The sequence below is a fragment of the Phyllobates terribilis genome, unplaced genomic scaffold, assembly GCF_046119375.1.
Source record: "Phyllobates terribilis strain yellow unplaced genomic scaffold, ASM4611937v1 Scaffold_9__5_contigs__length_417890890, whole genome shotgun sequence".
Taxonomy (NCBI): Eukaryota; Metazoa; Chordata; class Amphibia; order Anura; family Dendrobatidae; genus Phyllobates; species Phyllobates terribilis.
In genome coordinates this window covers 49,391,734-49,414,046 of record NW_027362769.1, presented here as the reverse complement: position 1 = coordinate 49,414,046, position 22,313 = coordinate 49,391,734, and the positions used below count along the sequence as shown (strand labels likewise).

Here is a 22,313-nt window from a genome sequence, read left to right as displayed (position 1 = left end):
GATATGGGGTGAATCTGTAGGTTAAGAGCATTCTGAAACTGTCCTGCGCCAGCAGTTAGATCCCCGCTGCCAGGAGGAAAGGAATTTTATTCCTCCAATCAGCACCCTGGTTTCAGTCATGGGGTTGTGCCGGTGCGGGTTCAGTCACCGCTCTGTGCATAGAGAGCGGCGGCTGTAGCCACGCCCGGCACTGACTGACCGCAGCTCAGCATTAGGTCCGGCTGTCAGTCAGTGCTGGGGTGTGGTTACAGCCGCTGCTTTCTATGCTCTGAGCGATGAGAGAAACCGCGCCAGCGCCGCCTCTGTGACTGGAACCGAAACTCTGCCAGGGTGAATATAATTCATTTCCTCCTGGCAGCGGGGGTCTAAGTGCCAACACCAGGCAGGTTCAGAACGCTATTAACCTGCAGATTAACCCCATATTTGTAGGTTAATAGCGTTATTTTATGTGACCAGTTCCCTTTGATGGTATTTCAGACCAATGAAACAGCACTTGTAGTGGAATACCGTTCCCATACTAAATATTGCCACTTACCTTTACGGTTTTATTTTCTGGTTAGAGTTGATGATGAGCCCCCGGGGATATCCATGCTTGCAGACCACATCTTACAAGTACTCCGGCTCCAGCTGCTGTACTGTGTGCAGAAGACGGCTGACGGTCTGGAGGAGGAACAGCAGGCACTGTCTCTTCTACTTGTGAAATTTTTCATTATAATTTGCAGGTGAATTGCTGCTCATTATGTAGTTACCGGCTTCCTAACTGTTTATTACTACAATATAATTATAAGGTTATTTTCTTCTGTAGAGATTTTATGAGCGTTTTATTGCTGTGTGATTCTACATTCAATTTTGTATATGTATTAGAAGAGATTGCACAAGTTGACACAACTGCATATATACCGTATTTTTCAGATGCACCGGACTATAAGACGAACACCAAATTTTGGGGTGTAATATAGGAAAAAAATATTTTTTGTAAGATGGGGGTCCATCTTATAGTCCATCTTACCTGGGGGGCGGTGGAGCTAGGGTTACAGGAGACCGGGTCCTTCAGGAAGCTGGGTCTCCAGCAGCGGGGAGTTGCGGTGGTGGTGGATCAGGATCGCAGCGCCCTCCGTTCCCTCCCTCAGGAACTTGGCGGCTGCAGCAAAAGGGATGAGATGGCTGCTCCCTCAGGAACTTGGCGGCTGCAGCAAGAGGGGTGAGATGGCTGCGGGCCCGGTGTCTGCCTGGGGGCTGGTGATCGGTGTGAGGGCTTTCCGGTGTGCGCTGCCATCTTCCTGAAGCTGTGAATATGGCCGGCCGAGCTACCAGTCTACGCATGCGCTGGCTTGGGCGACCATTTTCCTGTAGATCACAATTTCAGGAAGATGGTCGCGCACACCGGAAAGCCGCGTCTCACACCGGCCCGCAGGATCTCACCCCTTCTGCCGCCGTCGAGTTCCTGAAGGAGGGAGGGAACTGAGGGCCCTGCGATCCCACTCCACCACCACCGCAACTCTCAGGTATCAGGCTCTACGTTCGGACCATAAAACGCACCCCCCATTTTCCTCCCAAATTTTGGGAGAAAAAAATGCGTCTTATGGACCGAAAAATACACGCACGCAGAGTAACCCCCATTGCATAGTTTGTTTGTTTTTTAAAAATGTCAGCATTATTTATCCCCTTCATAACAAGTGTTTTTAGTACTTAGTAGCACCCCTTTGGCTGTTATGACCTGCTGAACATTTGATGCATAGCCAGACACCAGCTTCTGGCAATATTTATGAGGGATTTTAGTCCATTATTCTTGGGCTGTGACCTCCAGCTCACTGATATTGTTGGGTTTGTATACTGCAATGCAGCCTTAAAATCTCATTACATTTTTTTTTTTTTGTTTGGATTCGAGTCAAGCGAATGTGATGACCACTTCAGAATCATCCAATACTTCTGCTAAAACTAAACCTGGGTGGGTTTTGCCATTTTTTGGGGGGATCATTGTCATATTGGAAGGTCTAATGATGCCCGAGGTTCAGCTTCCTCACAGACTGCATGATGTTTTCTCGTAGTATTTTTTGATACTTTTATTGAATTCAGTTTGCCCTCCACACACTGCAGGATTCCAGTGCCACAGAAAACAGACGCCCCAGAGCATCACCCAGCCACCACCATGCTGCACTGTAGTATGGGTTGTTTTTAGCGTATTCTTCATTCTTCCTCCTCCAGACATACTGCTGATCTATAGGTCTGAAAAGTTCACGTTTTGTTTCGTCTCTCCAAAGAACAGAAACCTCAAACACCTGGGGCTTATCTAAATGGCTTTTAGAATTTTGAAACCAATTTTTCTTGTGGATTTGAGTCAGTAAAGCTGCGTGGCTTGTAGTTCAGGTATTGAGACCCCCAGTATTTGGTAATCATCTTATTGTGCAAACTGAGAACCTAATCTCCCTGCAGGTCTTTTGCAGTTATTGGAGAGTGTTTGACCTCCTGCCTCCTCGGGGATCTGATGGTTTCCTCTCTCAGCCACAACCAGCTAGTGTAGCCATTGTTCATAAAGTGAACATGACAACTGCTCCATGCTGTCAGAATCACAGGCTGCATAAATCCTAGTCAAGCTCAGTCATTTCAGGCAGCTATGAACTCTGAAACGCTGCCATGTTTCAGGGAAGATGTAGCTTTGAAAGCTGACAGGGGGCCATGCTGCTTGGGTTACTAGTCCAAGAGGCCGGTCCATGACGACTTCCCCCTTCCCACTTTCTTTGAGTGACAGGTCTCTCCTATGCACACATGTAGAGTAAAACATACACCTGCCTGAAATGATGGAGCCGGAGTCTGACTCAAACTGCAGCAGTATCAGGCAGCATGAATCAGTTGTCATGTTCTCTTTAACTTTGAATTTATTAACTATGGCCTAAATTCTTAAGTTTTATGCAGAATCTGGTGTAAAACACTGCGAGAAACATTTGCAACTTTTGACATAAGCAAGTGTTGGGTGGATTTGGGGAGAAGCCATGGCGGGATGTAGTTACACCCGACCATCAAATTCATCAATAGTGCTAGTGTTTCTTACTCCAGAAGTGTAACTCCATGCACTGACTGGAATGACATTTCTGGTAAGGCACACGGAGACATATATCACTGATAAGATGCGTCAAAAATGGCATTTGGCATTTTATTCCTCTTCGCTTCTCATTAAGGCTGGTGTACGAAACACCAGTTATAATATGTTTCCGACTATGTATCTAGGAATCTTCAGTGCCTTTGTATATTTTTGTATCCTTTTCCTTGTAAGGCTCTGACCTCGTCTCTTAAAGAAGCACTCTCATAAAGATTTTTTTTTTGCTAAATCTGTGTTTATGTGTATGTACTGTGGTGTGTATGTGTTAATAGCGTTCGTCTTCTCCGGGATCCAGCTCCGTTCTGCTTTTCTTCTCAGTGACGTCTCTGCTGTTCAGACTACCAATGTGTGAGTCCTGACGTCTCTCTTACAATGTAACCTCGTTCTGACACTCTAGAGACTTCCATTATAAAAGCCACTTCCAGGTCAAACAAACCGCAGGGTAACGCAGAGAGTCTGCAGAGCGGTGACCTCCGTAAGAAAAGGAGCAGAAGGGTGCTGGATGCTGGAGAAGGAGACAGTATGTGAGGACATTAATATACACCCTACACTACATAGACACAGATGTAGTAAAAAAAAACCTTAATGGGAAGGCTTCCTTAAAGGAAATCTATCAACAGGTTTTCACTACCTCATCTGTGAGCAGCCTGATGTCGGCAAAGAGAAGCTGAATCCATCCTGGTATCATTTAGATTTCTGGGTGCAGCCGTTCACACAAGAGCTTTTAGATTTAACAATGAAGCAGAGCTGAGAAAGCTAACCGCGCCTGCACCAGGCTCTATATATACAATGTACATAGACAGTGAGAAGCCTGTCACAGCAGGGGGCGTTGCCTGACCAGGAGGCACCAGCTGCACAGCAATGATAAGCTCCTGGTGCTAAAACAATCATTGTAAGCAAACAAAAACCTCAGCTTGATAAGAGAGGCATTGCTGAAATCTGTGTTTTAGGCTATGTGCCCACGATGCAGAAATGAAGCAGAAAATTTCTGCATCTCCCTGGCAGAAAAAAACGCATGCAGATTGTGCATGCGTTTTTCCAGCAGAATACATGCGGATTCACATGCGTTTCCGCATGCAGATTGACAAGCACTTTCCAGGCGATAGCATCACTTGGAAAGTGCTTGACAACTAGGTCACACTATATAAATCCATGCAAACAGCATGGATTTATACAGTGTGAACCGTAAAAATTAAAACAAATAAAGCTATACTCACCCCCGAGGCCCCGGCGTGTGCAGCAGTGCTCGTTCCTGTCTGGTTCCCGGCTGCCGGCATATCGCGAGACAAAGCGGTGAAGGGCCTGCGGTCACATGACTGTGACGTCACCGCAGGTCCTCAAGCGATGCCGGCATTCAGAGAGAAGACGCCGGACAGGTGAGTATAAACTTTATTTGTTATTTTATTCTTTTTTTACAGGTACAATGGTACCCAGGTCTGGATGAGAGTCTCCTCTCCTCCAGAACTGGGTACCATCCGCACATAGAGACGCATAGAAGCCGCTTGTACAAATGTACAGTCGCGGTTTCTATGCGTCTCAATGCAAGTCAATGGCGGGAGTTCCGCTGCGCTTCCGCAAAATTAAATGACATGCTGCGGATTTTTGTACGCAGCATAAACGCTGCGGAAAAATCCGCAGCATGTGCATAGAACATGCGGAATCCCCTTGGGGACCATGGGGTGCGGATTACCTAGCGTTTTACAAGCGTTTCCGCTGCGGAAATTCCGCAGCATAAACGCTTGGAAAACGCTACGTGGGCACACAGCCTTAACCCCTACAGCAGAGGTCTCAAACACGCTGGCCGCATGCGGCCCCTGAGGCTGCTTTATGCGGCCTGCAGGCACAGACCCCTTGACAATACCGACCTGGTCCAGGAGGAGCTGCCGACAGCAGCACTGCATTATCGCGCAGAGACCGCATCTGATATCTGCATCCCAGCGCAGCGGCGTATGACATCACTGCCATGCGCAGATGTCAGCTGCTGGCCTCTGATTGGCCGGCAGCTGGCATTGGTAATGCTGTGCTGGGAGACGGTCTCTGCGCGTCAATGCAGCGCTGCTGTCGGCGGCTCCTCCTGGTCCAGGTTGGGATCGTCAAGGGGTCTGTGCCTGTGGGCCGCATGTGCACAAAGGACGCAGAGGGAGCGGAGGACAGGTGAGAGGAATCTTCTTCTTTTTTTTTTTTTTCTTTTTTATGTGTGTGAAGAACAGCGCAGGGGACAATTCTACAAGATGGGGACGTGGATGGGACGTTACTACCGGATGGGGGACATTACTCCAAGACGAGCACCAGGATGGGGCACATTTCTACAAGATGGGGACCACCAACATGGGGCACATTTCTACAAGATGGGGACCACCAACATGGGGCACATTACTGCAAGATGGGGACCACCAACATGGGGCACATTACTGCAAATGGGGACCACCAACATGGGGCGCATTATTGCAAGATGGGGACCACCAACATGGGGCGCGTTACTGCAAGATAAGGACCACCAACATGGGGCACTTTACTGCAAGATGGGGACCACCAGGATGGGGCACATTACTGCAAGATGGGGACCACCAGGATGGGGCACATTACTGCAAGATGGGGACCACCAGGATGGGGCACATTACTAGATGTTTGCCAGATTTACTCTATGGTGCTAATTGTAAAACAATATTACTGTATGTGGCCATTTGGAGGAAACAAAATTGTAAAAAAAAAAATTAAAAATAAAGCATAAAAAAATATTTTGCCACCCAAAAATGCTGTTTTATATAAACTAAATAACAAAAAGTGCACGTTTATTATCGCCACATCCGTAACGACCCAAGCTATAAAAAAATAAAATAAACACAGCAAAAATGTTCAGACAGTGTTCAGACAGTGTTCAGACAGTGTTCAGACAGTGTATACCTGCCGACATTCTCTTTAACTGTAAGGACCACTGTCTTGATTAAGAACAGGAGGCCATGGGCTAAGATTCCTCAAGAACGCTGCCAGAAGCTGCATCGCGTGTGCTCTACTAAGTACTAAAGACACTTCTCATGAAAAGGGGGGTAAATAACTCCGAGGCTTCAGTAGTCATCATCTGTGGCATTTGTGTAGAATCTGGCGAAACCTCTTGTTACATTAATATTTGTGTTGATCTATTAAATTTTTTTTGTTTGATTTATTGCAAACGGCAGAAAGTTTGTAAATGTTACTAATGGACCTTATTTGCAATGGGGGTTTAATAATATAGATAACCATTGCGAAAATATGTCTTTCTTTCTCTAGACCTATTGCAAATCCATAGGCCTGAAACGTTTTTGTTTCTTCACTCCACATATTTGTCAGATTGTGATGATCAGCCTATGTGGTATTTTCTGATCAGTGCTCGGTATTTTTTCTAAACCCATAAAACTTAGCCTTCCAAAGCTTGCTGTTTCGTTGCTGTTTTTTTTTCATGATGCCAGTAGTTCAGCATGACCGTGTATATATAGGACATTTTCTGGTACCGGTCACAGACTTTTCCTGAGCGCTGTGTGTTACATCGCAAATGCTCTTGAACTACTAAGTGGAGTTCTGCAGCTTTGACAGTTTTCTTTTCCTTTTTCACTGGAAACATTGTTGCCTGACCTTAAGGTTTAGTTCACATTCAACAATATTATCTAATTGTCTGTCCTCAGGAACCTGTCCAACGTGGAGGAGATTGGCTGCTGCTCGTACATTAACCATGTGATTACAATGACAACACTATATGTCCAGCAGGTAATCTTGCTATGTGTACACCAGGTTTAAATTGTTTGTGGCTGATGATTACAATCTCTACCTTGATTGAAAGATCCCAAGGCTATACTACACTTAGTATTTTCTAGAAGGGCCACTTATTAAAAAGTATAAGTTCCAAAACCTTATGATATCTAATTTTTTTGGTCACTTGGAATCTGAGTGCTGAGAACTCCACTGATTTTTAGAATTACAGAAGTTGTACAGGTTTTTCACCAAAGTCTGCAGTCACTTTTAGTGACTGCAGACTTGTGAATCCTCACAGCGTGCTGCGATATGCATACTTCATGTCACATTCCAAGTAGACATGCACAGGCTCTCTCAAAACAAGCGAATTGAGCAAGGCCGCACACTTCTAGTCGGAATGGGGCCGGGAGTATGCACATCGCATATTTGCAGTTACATAACTGCACTAGACCGCCGCCAGCATGAGACTCCTCAAATCACGCAATCTGAGGATTTACAAATCTGCAGTCACACAGAGTGACTGCAGACTTTAATGGAAAACCTGGTCAGCACTTTTAAAAGGAATCGGTCAGCAGATGTTTGCTACCTCATCTGAGAGCGGCGTAATGTAGGCAGGAGTGGATTAAGAGTAGCAAGGACCCCAGGCAGTTTAAAAGGCGTGCCACACACCCACCCACCCACCACAACACACACACCTGATGTATCACGTGACATGTCACATGATCCCCTCTGATAGATCATGTGATAGTTCACGTGAAATTCATTTGGCACAATATTAATATATTAGAATCATTTTTTTACATTAACTGTGACTTAATATTGAGCACAATTATGTATGCTGACATCCCCTATATACAGTATGAGACCCTGCATAAAATATGAGCTGCCACATAATCCTTCTATACACAGCAGGGAGCCGCACAACGCCATCTATACACAGCACGGAGCCCCACGGCGCCATCTATACATAGCAGGAGGCCGCACGGCGCCATCTATACACAGCGGGAGCCACACGGCGCCATCTATACATAGCAGGAGGCCGCACATAGCCATCTATACACAGCAGGGGGCCACATGTAGCCATCTATACACAGCAGGGGGCCGCACGTAGCATCTATACACAGCGGGAGGCCTCACGTAGCCATCTATACACATGGGCTCCCCCCCCCCCGGAGACCCGGGCCCTGGGCGGTAGCCCAGATTGCCCTCATTATAATCCGCCTATGAATGTAGGCAATGAAAAGGTGAATCCAACGATGTATCACTGGGTGTATCAGTCCCCACACGATCAGAGCGTTTAGATTTAGAATGAAGCAGAGGTGAGAAAGCTCCCCCTGCCCACATCAGGCTCTCTATATACAATGGCTATACACAGTGAGGTGCTTGTCACAGGTAGGGGCGTTGCTAGTGTAGTCCGGCAATGTTAACATCTTAGTGATAAATCCTTCACAGTTAGTAAACTGCAGCACACACTTTGACAAGTGACAGATCCCTGAATTCTGTGTTTCAGCCTTTATCTCCTGCTGTCTTCAGATTACAGAGCAAAAACCTGCTGACAGATTCCCTTTTTAAAGCATTTTTTCTTTTTCTGAAACCCTTGCACAGTTTGTCCTAAAAAACAAGCAAACTGTGTCTTACTTGCCCTTCTTGGGCTAAGTTTCTATCGCTTCTCCCGATGTTTTTTGTCTTCAGCACTGACGTCATGTCGCCAGCTCATCAGCCAATCAGAGAACTCAGCAGCTTGCCTCAATAGATGGCAGAGCCTCCAACTTCACTGATGTTCTTTCTATTTCATAATTATGGCTCCAACTGTGCTCACTGGAACCTTCAGTAGTTTAGAAATTCTTCTGTAACCAATGCCATCAGTATGTTTTGTAACAATAAGGTTGTGAAGGTCTTGAGACAGCTCACTGGTCTTACTAATAATGAGATGTTTCTTGTTTAACACCTTGGTAATGAGACACCTTTTTATAGTCTATCAGTTAATTAGCTGATATTATTTTTCACTAAGTGGCAGTATTGCTTTCTAATTACTGATAGATCTCAGCTGTTGCCATGACTTTCCATGGCTTTTTGCACCTCTTTCTTCATGTGTGCAATACTTTTTCCCTGTCTCATTTCTCATTATTACACATAACTTAATTTATGGACATCTATGGTTGATTTTTTTGCCTGTGTGGATTGGATGAGTTGTTACTGACATATGGTGAGAATTTCATGTCAATAGCACCTTTAGAAATATATTTACTTAGAAAATTGGAAATACTTATTTCACCCACTATACCTACTTCTTCTAATGCCACATTCACACGTTCAGTATTTGGTCAGTATTTTACATCAGTATTTGTAGGCCAAAATCAGGAGTGGAACAATCAGAGGGAAAGTATAATAGAAACACGTCACCACTTCTGTATTTATCACCCACTCTTGGTTTTGGCTTACAAATACTGATGGAAAATGCTGACCAAATACTGAACGTGTGAATGTGGTCTAACAGCTGTTGATTTGCAAGATTCAAGCATTTACTAAATTAAACCTCAGGATTTCTGACGGGTCCATTTGCTTACTGTTATAAAAGTTATACCAGTAATTACAAGGTTTGGTAATTGCGCTCAGCCACATTGGTGTCTTCTGTATTGATGGAGCAATCAGTGTAAATAAGACCCAATTTCTAAATTATGGCAACTATTCTAATTTTCTAGACATAGGTGTACTTTCTAGGATGTCAGTAAGTAGTAATAAATGATGACTCTTTTGCAGCTTAAAAGTAAGACGAAGGAAAAAGAAGTCACGGACCAAGCCCCTGTAGAAGAATTTGTAAGACATGCTTTGGTGTTTTGTGAAAGCCTCTATGACCCATATCGGAACTGGCGGAATATTGTGTCTGGGTACGTGTCATGAAGAATGTATAAAGCATTCCACCTCTAGCTACATGAGAAGATGCCGCATTTACAATTGTCATTGCCCGGTGTTTAGACGTATACAACATACGTATGTCACATGATTTTCGGAGTACTGAGCAGTGCCTGCACAACAGACTTCTCGTGTGTAGAATTTTCTGACAGAGTAGCACTCCATAACCAGACCAAATGATACAATTCTGACCAGTGTCACTTTGTGGTAACCTCTCTGGAACACTTCAATGGATCACAGTGATTCTGAGATTGTTTTATTAGGAAGTTAGAACGGTTAAAAGTTGACAAGCAATTTCTCAATTTTCCAACAAAATTTACAAAATCATTTTTTTTTTTTTAGGGACTACATCACATCAGAAGTGACTTTGAGGGGTCTATATTTCAGAAAATACCCAAAAGTAACAACATTCTAAAAATTGCGCCCCTCAAGGAGCTCAAAACCACATTCAAGAAGTTTATAAACTTTTCAGGTGCTTCACAGGAATTAAAGGGAACCTGTCACCAGAAAAAAAAAAAACTATTCATCTGCAGGTTAATAGCGTTAGAACCTGCGCTGCGCTTGCACATAGCCAAAGGCTGCAGGGAGGAAATGAGCATTATTCTCCCTGGCAGCATTCGGTTTCAGTCACAGGGGCTGCGCCGGTTCAGTCACCGCTCTGAGTATAGAGAGCAACGGCTGTAACCACGCCCCCGGCACTAATAATAATGATCTTTTTATTTATATAGCGCCAACATATTCTGCAGCACTTTACAATTCAGACAATTTACAGACATTATGGGCACTGTCCCCATTGGGGCTCACAATCTTCGCTCCCTATCAGTATTCAGTATGTCTTTGGAGTGTGGGAGGAACCCGGAGAACCCGGAGGAAACCCACGCAAACATGGGAGAACATAGAAACTCCTTGCAGATGTTGTCCTTGGTGGGATTTGAACCCAGGACCCCAGCACTGCATGGCTGCAGTGCTAACCACTGAGCCACCGTGCTGCCCATGCGGGACTGACTTACACTGGCTCTGCATTGGGGCTCAGCTGTCAGGGCTTGGGGAGCAGTTACAGCTGCCGCTGTGTATCCTCAGACCGGTGACTGAACCGATGCCGCCCCTGTGACTTAAACCGAATGCTTCCGGCTAGAATAAAGTTAATTTTCTTCCCTCTGCATTTGGCTATGTGCAGGCGCCATGCAGCATAATAACGCTGTTAACCTGCAGATTGTCAGCAGCGTAGAGGGAGGGAGGTGAGCAGCTAACTGCTGTATAGAAATCAATGGACTGGAGAGAGGTGGCTGGGATATCAGGAGTCATCCTCTCTCCTGAAATGTAACTGCTGGGCGCACTTATACAGGGTCTGAGCAGGAACTAATGGACACGCTCCATAAAAACCAGCTGTACACTACGAAAGATGAAAGATCTCATTGCATTAGAATGACAGCAGATAGAAAAGCAAGTCAAGTTGCAAACTTTAGTATTTTCATGCTATCTAAATAATTAAGTCAATTTTAATAACTTGAGAATACCCCTTTAACCCATTCAGCAATAGACAGTGCAACAGAAAGTAAGGCAAAAATACATCGCATTTAACATGGAAAAAACATTTGTCTCCAAAGGTGGGCAACCTCGTATGTTACATGCCTCGATACAAAATATAGTTGTAAATATTTAACTTCCTTTTCACTGCAGTATGAAGAGAAAGAAACAATATTGCCTGTTCAAAACCTATAAGTCACTTTTCTTGCACCTTTTTTTTTTTTTTTATCCCCTCAACTATTTTCCAAAATGTTGTAATGAACAAGAGCATTTCTGATTCCACCGGCTGAGTAGTGGGGTCGGAGGGTGGGTAGATGTTTCGTTTGCTGTCAATGTTAATGTGATATCTGCAAAATTTTAAGTTCTAATGACCTACCGAGTGATTAACATTTCTCAGCTTGACTACTGCAGCTACTAATATTGAATCGCATTGTCTTTCAGACGAAGCATCAGTCCTGTGGAAAAGAGCAGACAGAAATACAAAGCCGCTCCGCTAACCGTAGAATTCATTCCCTTCTTTTACCGTGAGTGACAATGTTACATAAGGATTAATAGTGTCTTTTTATTGGATGAGGTTTATAGATGACATCTTTATGTTTCAGAATGTTTCCAAGAAAGTGAACATCTCAAGGAAAGTTTAAAGTGCTGCTTATTGCATCTGTTTGGAGCTGTTTTATCTGGTGGGCAAGTAAGTTGACACCTTCTCCCACATAGTGTCCCGCATAGTGTTTTATGTTTATTGCTTTGAGATATTTAGGTATTTCCTATAGTTTTATCGGGACTACCAAACTGACATAAACTTAACCGCTTCCAGACCGCCCACTGTACATAAACGTCGGTGCTGCCTGGGCTCTGTGCAGCGCCGACGTTTATGAACCGTTGGTGGTCCTGCAAGTGCTGCGGTTGCGGTTCAGAGCGACAGCTCTGACAGGGGACATCATCGGGACCTGATTGGATCAGGTCCCAATGATGTTAACCCTTTGCTATCTTCTATATGCCGCGATCTATAGTGATCGCGGCATTTAGAAGATAGTGAGAGGAGAGGGGGTCGTCCACTTACCTCTCCGATGGCCCCCTGATGTTTTTCAGGACCTGGCGTTGTTATGGCAGCCGGAGGTCACATGACCGCCTCCGGATCTGCCATATATGGTGTCCTGCTAGGCTCAGCCTGCAGCTGAAGTCTAGCAGGAGACAGACAGTGTGAAACTGTCAGCAAAGTTCTCATGCAATGCAATACATGTCTATTGCATTGCATGAGAACAGTGATTAGAAAAATAAAAATTAATGTCCCATACAGGGACTAAGTAAAAATGTAAAAAAAAAGTCTAAAAAATGTTTTCAAACTGTTAAAAAAAAAATCACAAAATAAATAAAAATAAAATATTAAACCAATAAATCTGTATAGTTATGACAAAACAAAAAAAGTACACACATTTGGTATCGCCGCATCCGAAACAGCCCGATCTATAAAACTGTCACACTAATTAACTCCTACTGTGCACACCGTAATAAAAATAAATAAAAAAACGGAGCAAAAAATTATGCTTTTTCATCATATCGCCAAGCAAAAAGTGGAAAAAAATGCGATCAAAAAGCAAAATGGAAATAAAAATGGTACCGCTGAAAATGTCATCTTGTTCCGCAAAAAAAAGCCGCCATACAGCTCCATCAGCCGAAAAATAAGTTATAGCTCTCAGAATAAAGCGATGCAAAAAAAATATTTTTTCTTTAAAATTGTTTTATTGTGTAAAAGCGCCAATTCATAAAAAAATATACAGTAAGTGTAGTATCGCTGTAAACGTACTGACCCTAAGAATAAAGCTGCCTTATCACTTTTACCACACGCAGAACGGCATAAAAAAAAACCTCAAAAAACTATTCCTGAATTGTTGGTTTTTGTTAATTTTACCTCCCAAAAAACGGAATAGAAAGCGATCAAAAAATGTCACGTACCCACAAATGGTACCAATAAAAATGTCAATTCGTCCCGCAAAAAACAAGCCATCACATGACTGTCGGCCAAAATATGGAAAAATTATAGCTCTCAAAATATGTCGATGCAAAAACTAGATTTTGCAAAAAAAAAAAGCGTCTTTTAGTGTGTGACAGCTGTCAGTCACAAAAACCCGATATAAATCTGGTATCTCTGTAATCGCACCGACCCGAAGAATAAAGTAATCTAATCAGTTATATCACACTAGGAACGGCGTAAAAAATAAATAAAACCAATTCTTCACCTGCTACTGATTAGTTTATTATGTCTCCCAAAGATCCCAGTAAGGCTCTGCTCACATGTATCCTGCGCTCTGCGCTGAGCACTTACTCCAGAGTTTCCATGTAAATCTCTGAAATACGTGATTCAGCCGGAACCCATGACGGAAGATTCCCTGTGATAAGGCAGATATAGGCCACTGTGGATGCCGTCTGGCCTGTGATCCCACGGTGTCATTTGTTTTAGGCGTGCATAAAAGTGCGGTTGGCCACAGTTTTGTGCACTTCTGTAAAAAAGGACACCGCTAAACATAGGCCAGACGGAGTCCAGAGTAACTCTGCTGCCTCATTACAGTGAATGGATCCTGCAGGGGTTTCATCTGAATTACATCACTTGGAAATTTAGATGGAAACCCCGATCTAAGTGCTCAGCCTAGAGCGCCGGATAAATGTTACGTAAAATGTTCCCAATAAAAGCTTCAACTCAGGCCTCAAAAAAAGCTAGTCCCCACTCAGGTCCGTCATCTGTTAAAAATATAAGGGACTTCCAAGTTACTGGTAGCAGAAAGGCTCTGGAAAAGCGAAATGGCCCTTGCCCCCCAAAAGAAATTCAGAAAATTTTGTGCTCCCAAATCCAAATGCCTATTCTACAATAATTTGTTCTCCAATTGTAAAATAGCGCTCCGTCCCTCCCAGATCTCGCCGTATGGCTAAGCGGTACGATACAGCCACATATGGGGTATTGCCACTTTTAGAAGAAATTGTGTGACATTTCGGCACCATTTTTACCCATTGCGCGAAAATTGTGTGAAAATGTAAAATCTGAGGGTAAAACATTTTTTTGTGGTAAAAATATTATGTTTTCTTCACTGCCCAATAGTATAAATTTAAAAATGAAAAAATACTCACTACTTCCCTAGATGAATTCCTTGAGAGGTGTAGTTTACAAAATTGGGTCACTTGTGGGGGTTTCTGCTGTTTCGGCATGTCAGCAACTCTTCAAATGTGACATGGTGTCTGCTGCCTATCCCAGCCAACATAGCGCTCCTTTCTCTTCCGAACCCTGCCATACACCAAAGCAGTGGTTTTCCCATACATATGGGGTATCGGCGTACTCAGGAGAAATTGCACAACAAATTTCATGGTGCAATTTTTCCTGTTATCCTTATGATAATGCAAAATTAGGGGATGAAAAACTTTTTTTGTGGGAAAAATGTGAAAATTTTATTTTTGCGACTCAATATTATAAACTTCTGTGAAGCACCTGGGGGTGCAAGGTGCTCACCACACATCTAGCTAAGTTCCCAAAATGGTGTCACTTGTGGGGGGTTTCCACTGTTTAGGCACATCAGGGGCTCTCCAAACGCAACATGGCGTCTGCTAATTATTCAAACAAATTTTACATTCAAAAAGTCTAATGGCGCTCCTTCCCTTCCGGACACAGCAGTGCGCCCAAACAGTGGTTTTCCCTCACATATGGGGTATCAGCGCGCTCAGGAGAAATTGCACTACAAATTGTGTATTCCATTTTTTCCTGTTACCCTTGTGAAAATAAAAAAAATGGGTCTAAAGTAACATTTTTGTGAAAAAAAAGTTAAATGTTCATTGTTTTCTTCCACATTCCAAAAATTCCCGTGAAACACCTGAAGGGTTAATAAAGTTTTTGAATGTGATTTTGAGCACCTTGAGGGGTGCAGTTTTTAGAATGGTGTCACTTTTGGGTATTTTCTGTCATAAAGACCTCTCAAAGTCACTTCAAATAAGATGTGGTCCCTAAAAAAAATGTTTTTGTAAATTTTGTTGGAAAAATGAGAAATCGCTGGTCAACTTTTAACCCTTATAGCTTCCTAACCAAAAAAAAAATTTGGTTCCAAAATTGTGCTGATGTAAAGTAGACATATGGGAAATGTTATTTATTAACTATTTTGTGTGACATATCTCTCTAATTTAAGGGCATGAAAATTCAAAGTTTGAAAATAGCAAAATTTTCAACATTTTTGCCAAATTTCCGATTTTTTTCACAAATAAACGCAAGTGATATCGAAGAAATTTTACCACTATCATGAATTACAATATGTCACGAAAAAACATTCTCAGAATCAGGGGAATCTGTTGAAGCGTTCCAGAGTAATTACTTCATAAAGTGACAGTGGTCAGAATTGAAAAAATTGGCCTGGTCACGAAGGCAAAAACAGGCTCTGGCGCAAAGTGGTTAAAGCAACCCTCCATCCCCCAAAATTACATGTGACTGTTCATTTCTAATGTCTGGCTTTTACTTTGCTTCTTGTCCTTTTGTCTGTGAAATTAGTGCCCCATTTCTCCACGTCCAAAATCTCCAATGCAGAGGCATAGGTGGCGCCTTACAAAGTCTAAACTACGACTCTCATTTTTTACCATTGACGTGGGATGGATGCCGAGCAGACGTGGCATACACAGAGGGGGAATCCTTCAGACTTGCGTCAATGCTCGTCATGCCTGGACAGTGGCCGTTTTGGACATAAAGAAATGGAACATTGTTCTCGGACAGACGGATCAGCCATAGAGTGGAGTCCATTAGGTTTAATGACCTTATATTAGATATGTATGGGCACAGTTACTGTAGAGGGAGGATGGTTGCTCTAACTGCTTTTGGTTCGCTCATTGGCTTTAAACGTCCAGGTGGTCTCGCTCCTACTCTGCAGTGAAGTTCTAAAACATCACTACATAGCAGGGCAACTGCACGCTATCAGTTTCTTACCATCTTGTCTTCTCGATCGCTATATACACAGCGCTAAAGAAACACTGTGTATTCATTAATGGGAACCGCCTGCAGCACGTCCTCCTCCATACACAACGGTCAAGTGATTGCTGTGTATAGGGAGAGAGCTGTATTTGCAGGGTTATAAGAGACCCCGACAGCTCTGCCGTGCAGCCAGTAGGCTAATATACAAGCCCCAATTACAAGGGAAATGAGATGAAAATCTTTAAAGTAGAACCTGTCAGCACAATTTTGTAATGTAAAGTAAAGCAATGTCTGTAATGGCGCTGTATTACTGATTACATTGATGCCCTTAGTGAAGAAATCAGCTTTGTTGTTCTTCTTTAATCACCATTTGACGTTTTCTGCTAATTAGATTTTGGTTCACAGGGGCCGGACTGTGCACTGGGTCTTCTCCTCCCTGTCTGTGATTCCCTGGCCCCTCAGCTGCCTCCGATCTGTGAATGACAGATCACTACTGAGATTTCATATAGAGGAGGCAGCTCATTCACAGACGTAGGGGCCAGGGAATCACAGGTAGTAAGGAGAAGACCCAGCGCACAGTCCGGCCCCTGTGCACCGAAATCTAATTAGCAGAAAACCTGAAATTGTGATTAAAGATGAACAACAAAGCGGATTTCTTCACCACAGGTATCAATCAGTACACAACAATACAAACTCCCTGGAACCTCACAATCCTGTCAAGCAGTTGATCAGCTGGGCGCTGCCAAGAGTGCTACCAATCTAGTATTAATAGGACTATCCTAGAGATAAGCTGTTGGCCTTGGAGGTCCCATTTTCTATTCCTTTAACTCTACACAGGTTCAGTTCACAGCTACTGATAGGCGATTAAAAACTGCCACAGTCCTGTTATGTTAGCTACAGCGCCATGACATTGCAACAGCGTCGCTGCTACCTTAGGGCTTGCCACAATCAATCTGTGTCCTGTTATCCCAGACTTGGTTACTTGCAGTAACATGGTTGAAAATTGCTTCTATTCTAATTATTATTTCATCATTTGTGTGAAGTCTACAGTTGTTTTTTTTTTTTTTTATATATATATATTTGTGTGTGATGCCATTTGTTGCTTGAGTTTGGATTTGATCAGGCTGCTAGGCATTTACCTATATATCCCCTTTTTTAGAGAAACGCTCTTCTGCTCATTTCTCCTGCCACCATGGAAGTCCTAATGCGTGTATTGGCAGACTGTGACACGTGGGATGACCGTGACCCGGATGAAGTGAGTCGTAAAGCAGAGCTGACCCTGAAGTGTCTGACAGAGGTGGTGCACACCCTATTAGTTAGTAGCTCTGACCAGCGGCAAGTGGAAATCAGCACTGTATTAGAGAATTACTTCAAGCTCCTCAACTCTGACCACTCTGCATTACCGGGATTGAGAAGGACCAGGCAGTGGGAGAGCAGGTTCACCACTCTGCAGATAAAAATGCTAAGTAAGTTTATTACTCACTTGTGAAAACGTGAAATTGTAGTTAAAAGGAACCCCAAATGCTATTAAAGGGAGTCTGTCACCAGGTCTTTGCCACCTAATCAGAGCAGAATAATGTAGAGACTGATTCAGAGCAATGTGTCGCTTACTGGGCTGCTTTCTGTTCTTTTGATTTAAATCACCGTTTTATCAGCAGGAGATTATCAGTAGAGGACTAGTAATCCTGCTGCCATGTAGTCCTCTATAGTCATGAGCTGCGTGCTGCTGGGGGCCGCATACTCCCTGTTAGTGCAGTAATGGTTGGCTCTCTGGTAGGATGTGTTGGTGCACAATGGTAGGAGTTTAGTCCAGGTAATAATGCTTTAGGCAATCACAGTACTTAATCCAGTGCCACAAAGTTTATCAGAAAGTCATGTATCGAATAGTAGAGAGAGAAGATAAAGCATTAACGATCATGCATACATAGATCCATTACTAGTCCAATGCATTAATAATGAGACTGTAAATACAATACTCAATCAGTGACTGTTTTAGTCGAGCCTGGACATTACTGATGACCACAGTATTGTGAATAGAAAAATCAAAGTATGAGCTGGATTGTATGGCCTTTAGAGTGCAGTGCAAGTCCGATGGCATACACTCTGCATGTAAGCAAACAGTGCTAGTCACCGGTATATGGCAAAATCAGGAATTCAGAAAGTGTGATGGGACGATTTACATTTCCCAAATACAACCTTTGTTCCCAATTACGCCTGTACTATATTTTTCAGAATTTGTAATTATTTATTTAATTTTTTTTATTTTTTTCACATTTTCTGTAGATTGTATGATTGCAATGTTGAGCTGCAGAGACAGGCCAGTGCTTCAAGCGATATTCCTGAACAGTAACTGCTTTGAGCACTTGATCCGGCTGCTTCAGAACTGCAGGGTAAGGCAATGTTGTTGGCTTTAGATGGATTGTGTATAGGAACCAGTGAGACATGCCATGTGCCTTGTTAATGCAAATATTTCACCTCTGTGTTCTAGCTCAGATGGGCTAAAAAGATAAATATTGTCTTGATCAGTTAGCCATTTTTGCTATTCAACCAAATTGTGTGTGTATGTATGTGTGTATATATATATATATATATATATATATATATATATATATATATATATATAATATATATATATATGTAATATATATATATATATATATATAGTGCTTCTCACTAAATTAGAATATCATCAAAAAGTTAATTTATTTCAGTTGTTCAATACAAAAAGTGAAACTCATATATTATATAGTCATTACAGAGTGATCTATTTCAAGTGTTTATTTCTGTTAATGTTGATGATTATGGCTTACAGCCAATGAAAACACAAAAGTCATTATCTCAGTAAATTAGAATACTTTATAACACCAGCTTGAAAAATGTTTTTAAAATCCTAACTGTTGTCCTACTGAAATGTATGTTCAGTAAATGCACTCAATACTTGGTCGGGGCTCCTTTTGCATCAATTCCTGCATCAATGCGGCGTGGCATGGAGGCGATCAGCCTGTGGCATTGCTGAGGTGTTATGGAAGCCCAGGTTACTTTGATAGCAGCCTTCAGCTCGTCTGCATTGTTGGGTCTGGTGTCTCTCATCTTCCTCTTGACAATACCCCATAGATTCTCTATGGGGTTAAGGTCAGGTGAGTTTGCTGGCCAATCAAGCACAGTGATACTGTTGTTTTTAAACCAGGTATTGGTACTTTTGGCAGTGTGGGCAGGTGCCAAGTCCTGCTGGAGAATGAAATTTCCATCTCCAAAAAGCTTGTCGGCAGAGGGAAGCATGAAGTGCTCTAAAATTTCCTGGTAGACAGCTGTGCTGACTTTAGTCTTGATAAAACACAGTGGACATACACCAGCAGATGACATGGCTCCCCAAACCATCACTGATTGTGGAAACTTCACACTAGACATCAAGCAGCTTGGATTGTGGCCTCTCCACTCTTCCTCCAGACTCTGGGACCTTGATTTCCAAATGAAATGCACATTTACTTTAATCTGAAAACACCACCTTAGACCACTGAGCAACACTCCAGGTCTTTTTCTCCTGGCCCAGGTAAGACGCTTCTGGCGTTGTCTTTTGGTCATGAGTGGCTTAACACAAGGAATATGACACTTCTAGCCCATGTCCTGGATACGTCTGTGTGTGGTGGCTCTTGAAGCAATGGCTCTAGCAGCAGTCCACTCCTTGTGAATCTCCCCAAAATTTTTGAATGGCCTTTTCTTAACAACCCTTTTGAGGCTGTGGTTATCCCGGTTGCTTGTGCACCTTTTTCTACCACAATTTTTCCTTCCACTCAACTTTCCATTAATATGCTTGGATACAGCACTCTGTGAACATCCAGCTTCTTTAGCAATTACCTTTTGTGACTTTACCCTCCTTGTGGAGTGTGTCAGTGACTGTCTTCTGGGACCTCTTTCAAGTCCGCAGTCTTCCCCATGATTGTGGAGCCTACTGAAACAGACTAAGGGACCTTTTTAAACGCTTAGGAAGCTTTTGCAAGTGTTTTTTGTTATTTATTCTAATTTACTGAGATAATGACTTGTGTTTTCATTGGCAGTAAGCCATAATCATCAACATTAACAGAAATAAACACTTGAAATAGATCACTCTGTTTGTAATGACTCTATATAATATGAGTTTCACTTTTTGTATTGAAGAACTGAAATGAATTTGCTTCTTGATGATATTCTAATTTAGTGAGAAGCACTTGTATCTATGTAGATATATATATACATACACTCTGTAGGAAAAATAAGTATTTGATACACTGCCAATTTTGCAAGTTTTCCCACCTACAAAGAATGGAGAGGTCTGTAATTTTTATCATAGGTACATTTCAACTGTGAGAGACAGAATCTAAAAATAAAAAACAGAAAATCACATTGTATGATTTTTATATAATTAATTTTCATTTTATTGCATGAAATAAGTATTTGATACCGTAGAAAAACAGAACTTAATATTTGGTACAGAAACCTTTGTTTGCAATTACAGAGGTCAGACATTTCCTGTAATTCTTGACCAAGTTTGCACACTGCACCAGGGATTTTGGCCCACTCTTCCATATACATCTCCAGATGTTTCAGAGCTGTCGCTGGGCAACATTGAGTTTCAGCTCCCTCCAAAGATTTCCTTTTGGGTTCAGGTCTGGAGACTGTCTAGGCCACTCCAGGACCTTGAAATGCTTCTTACGGAGCCACTCCTTATTTGCCCTGGCTGTGTGTTTTGGGTCCTTGTCTTGCTGGAAGATCCAGCCAGGACTCCTCTTCAATGCTCTTACTGAGGGAAGGAGGGTGTTGGCCATAATCTCACGATACATAACCCCATCCATCCTCCCTTCAATACGGTGCAGTCGTACTTTCCTCTTTGCAGAAAAGCAACCCCAAAGTATGATGTTTCCCCCACCATGCTTAATGGTTGGGACGGTGTTCTTGGGGTTGTACTCATTCTTCTTCCTCCAAACACGACGAGTGGAGTTGATACCAAAAATTTCTATTTTTGTCTCATCTGACCACATGACCTTATCCCATGCCTCCTGTGAATCATCCAGATGGTCATTGGTGAACTTCAAACTGGCCTGGATATGTTCTAGCGTGAGCAGGACTGGGACCTTGGATGCACTGTAGGATTTTAATCCATTACGGTGTAGTGTTTTACTAATGGTAATGTTTGAGATTGCGGTCCGAGCTCTCTTCAGGTCATTGACCAGGTCCTCTCTTGTAGTTCTGGGCTGATTCCTGACCTTTCTCAGAATCATCCTTACCCCACGAGGCGAGATCTTGCATGGAGCCCCAGTCTGAGGAAGATTTACTGTCATCTTGTGTTTCTTCCATTTTCTAATAATTTTGCCAGCAGTTGTTGCCTTCTCAACAAGCTGCTTGCTTATTGTCCTGTAGCCCATCCCAACCTTGTGCAGGTCTACACTTTTGTCCCTGATGTCCTTAGACAGTTCTTTGGTATTTGACATGGTGGAGAGGTTGGAGTGTGATTGATTGTGTGGACAGGTGTCTTTTATACAGGTAATGAGTTCAAACAGGTGCAATTACTACAGGTAATGAGTGCAGAGTAGGAGGGCTTCTTAAAGAAAAACTAACAGGTCTGTGAGAGCCAGAGTTCTTGCTGGTTGGTAGGTGATCAAATACTTATTTCATGCAATAAAATGCAATTCAATTATTTAAAAATCATACAATTTGATTTATTGTTCTTTATTTTTAGATTCTATCACAGTTGAAGTGTACCTACGATAAAAATTGTAGACATACAGCAATGACAGATTTAGTTTCGCTTCACGCCATAAGTATTAAGTGTAATAACTGGTTTATGATGCAATCTGTACAGTGACGTAAGCAAAAGATTCTGTAAAATTGTATTTCACATGTTAATTTTAAACTCTAGTAACTCTAATTTGAGGGAAATAATCACTTTAAATGGTATAATTTACAGAAATAAACATGTTTTGAATTTTCAGTGGTTGTCCCACTTTTATTACTAATCAACTGTCCAAAGGATGGGGAATAAGAGTCTGATCCCTGAATAGCCCAAAGCTGGGACCCCCACTGATCCCTTATACAGGGGGTCCTGTGTGTTCAGTTTGAGTAAAGTGGTGGTCTTGCTTGTGT

The 22,313-nt window shown here is 42.6% G+C and overlaps 1 protein-coding gene across 3 annotated transcripts in view; it reads left to right on the top strand.

Moving 5' to 3' along the window:
* NBEAL1 (neurobeachin like 1) overlaps positions 1-22,313 on the top strand; it is a 177,723-nt gene that overhangs the window by 49,328 nt on the left and 106,082 nt on the right. For all 3 annotated transcript variants that reach the window (XM_073646438.1, XM_073646437.1, XM_073646439.1), the window contains exons 4-10: positions 561-722; positions 6,757-6,838; positions 9,584-9,711; positions 11,705-11,787; positions 11,866-11,951; positions 17,356-17,662; positions 18,480-18,586. In XM_073646438.1, the coding sequence (XP_073502539.1) occupies positions 561-722; positions 6,757-6,838; positions 9,584-9,711; positions 11,705-11,787; positions 11,866-11,951; positions 17,356-17,662; positions 18,480-18,586 (955 nt within the window). The remainder of the gene's footprint in view (positions 1-560; positions 723-6,756; positions 6,839-9,583; positions 9,712-11,704; positions 11,788-11,865; positions 11,952-17,355; positions 17,663-18,479; positions 18,587-22,313) is intronic.